The sequence below is a fragment of the Chrysochloris asiatica genome, unplaced genomic scaffold (genome assembly GCF_000296735.1).
Source record: "Chrysochloris asiatica unplaced genomic scaffold, ChrAsi1.0 scaffold00393, whole genome shotgun sequence".
Lineage (NCBI taxonomy): Eukaryota > Metazoa > Chordata > Mammalia > Afrosoricida > Chrysochloridae > Chrysochloris > Chrysochloris asiatica.
Genome location: NW_006408911.1, coordinates 419499 through 421915, shown reverse-complemented (window position 1 = coordinate 421915; position 2417 = coordinate 419499). Strand labels below are relative to the sequence as shown.

Sequence of the window (2417 nt, the reverse complement as noted above, 5' to 3'; positions counted from 1 at the left end):
GCAGTTCGAAACTACCAGCCGCTCCGCGGGAGAAAGATGAGGCTTTCTACTCCCGTAAGGATTTACACCCTCGGAAACCCTGTACAGGGTCGCTCTGGGTCGGAACCGACTCGACGGCACTTAACAACAACAACAACATACATGTGTATATATGTATATATATGTATGTATGTATATACATACATACATACATACATACATAGAGTCCTAGTGTAGTGTTGTATAATAACTACTGGACTGCTAACCACAAGGTTGGCAGTTTAAACCTACCAGCAGCAACTTGAAAACATACAACATTGCACGCAACCAAAGAAATATATACATAAATATAAACATATTCTCAAACATGCACAAAATATATGCTAATATCAGTTGTTTCATCATATGAAATGGAGAATTTACACAAATAAAATTTCTGTTCTCCTTGAAAGTTGAAGGTGATTATTAACTAGTAAACAAATTACCTATTCATAAGCAAATCTTTTTATCAGAAAATAATTGGCAGGATAAAAATTCTACATGATAAGCAACCAGATTTATTAAGACTCCTGATAATAAAACATAGCACCACCATCTATGAAGAAGTCTTGCCCACACTCCCCAAAATTTCAATTAAGCCTCTAAATCCAGTTACAGGATATAATGAGGAAAGAAGAACACAGTAAATAAGCAAAGAAAAACCATCAAACCCACTGATGTAGAGTGGATTCCAACTCAGTGACCCACACCACAGGAAGAGAGTCAGCCAAGTCTAGAATGTGAAAATCGTTCCAGGATAAACTACCAAGTACATTCAGCAAACAAAATTCATAAGAGGGAAAAAAAATACAAAGGAGTATGTTGGATGAACATAAAAGATTTTTACAGACTTGTAAAACATAGCAACTAATTTTATGGGTGGTGTTTATTTGTACCTCAATTCAAACAAACTATTAAGAATATATACACACTTATTTATAGCATTTATAAAACTGAAAATCTAAACCCTAACTGAATATCATGGAATTGTATTTAAAATGTTGACTCATAACAGCATTGTGATTGAGAATCCAAAAAAAATTTTTTTTTTTCTTTTAGAAATACACTGACATTTTTCTGATGAAATATTGTGCCTGGAATTTTTTTCAAAATAACTGAGAAGAAAGTAACTAGGTGAACATATATCTCATAAAACTGGCCACAAGTTGATTAACTGCCAAAGCTGGGTAATGGATACATGCAGGTTCTGTCAACTTCTGTGTATATTTGAAATTTTCCATAACAAAAAGTTAAAGGAAAAATATTTTTTTAGTGAATCTACTTAAAATGGGGACTATAATTTCCTTGTGAAAAGAAACTTCAGTTTAACTGGCACAGTATCTTAAATAAAAATATAAACTCTGAGAAGTACTAACGATTCTTTGGGAAAAAGGATCTGGTACACTAGAAGCTTTTAAACAAGATCTGTCAGCCAGTATTCTCCGTAGTAAATTTCAACAGCTGTTGCTGTTAAATGCTATCGAGTCTGTTCCAACTCACAGCCACTCTGTATAGGGTTTCTTAGGAGTGGCTGGCAAGTTTGAACCATCAACCTCCTAAGTATTCAAAATATATATGCTTCATGAATAGATTTTTTTTTTTTTTTTAAACTAAATCTTTACTCAAGCATCTTTCAAATAATGACTATTACTACCTGGTATCAAAAGAAAGCTACTTAATAATGCTGCTCAATTACATATTAAATAATATACAAATGATTAATGAATATATATGAAAGAGTGATCAAAACAGTTACAGGATGTTAGAACATTCTAAATGGCAATTGTTGTTGCTAAGCGCCGTTGAGTCGATGCCAACCCATAGCAACCTTGTATAGGGTTTCTAAGGAGCGGCTGGTGGGTATGAACTGCCAACTTTGCAGTTCAAACTGACCTTGTAGACCAGCGCATTATCCTGCAGCACTACACCAGGACTCCCTAAATGGCAACAGCCTATATATTCTTTTGCATTTTTGAATTTTAAAACATTTCCAAATATATGAAAGTATTTGAAATAAACACTTGAAATTTAAACAATGGCAAAAAGTAAATTGAGCACAACTTACCGAACAGGGGGAATATCTTTCTTATAAAGGTCCATCCTCAGTTTCTCTCCCTCATGTCTGTAAATCTCTACTATGGCCAATAATGCAGCATCTCTCACCTGTTAGAGAATTCAGATCTTTAAAAAAATAACAAACATATTCCATCCAATAAAATACAGTAACATTGCAGTAACAGACTATTTACCAACTTGACGCTCTAAGTTGATTTCACTACCTCTAAGCTCCTTGGAGTCCTGGTGTGATGCTGTGTGTTAACATGCCAGACTGTAAAACTGTTTGAACTGCAAGGTCAGCGCTTCAAGCTCACCAGCTGCTCCTCGGAAACCCTATACAG

General features: G+C 34.5%; 1 protein-coding gene across 1 annotated transcript in view; it reads right to left on the bottom strand.

The window, feature by feature from the left end:
• Window positions 1–2417, bottom strand: part of CLASP2 (cytoplasmic linker associated protein 2) — a 251562-nt gene that overhangs the window by 226011 nt on the left and 23134 nt on the right. Inside the window, exon 6 of the mRNA XM_006876589.1 lies at window positions 2084–2181. Within this exon, the coding sequence (XP_006876651.1) occupies window positions 2084–2181 (98 nt within the window). The remainder of the gene's footprint in view (window positions 1–2083; window positions 2182–2417) is intronic.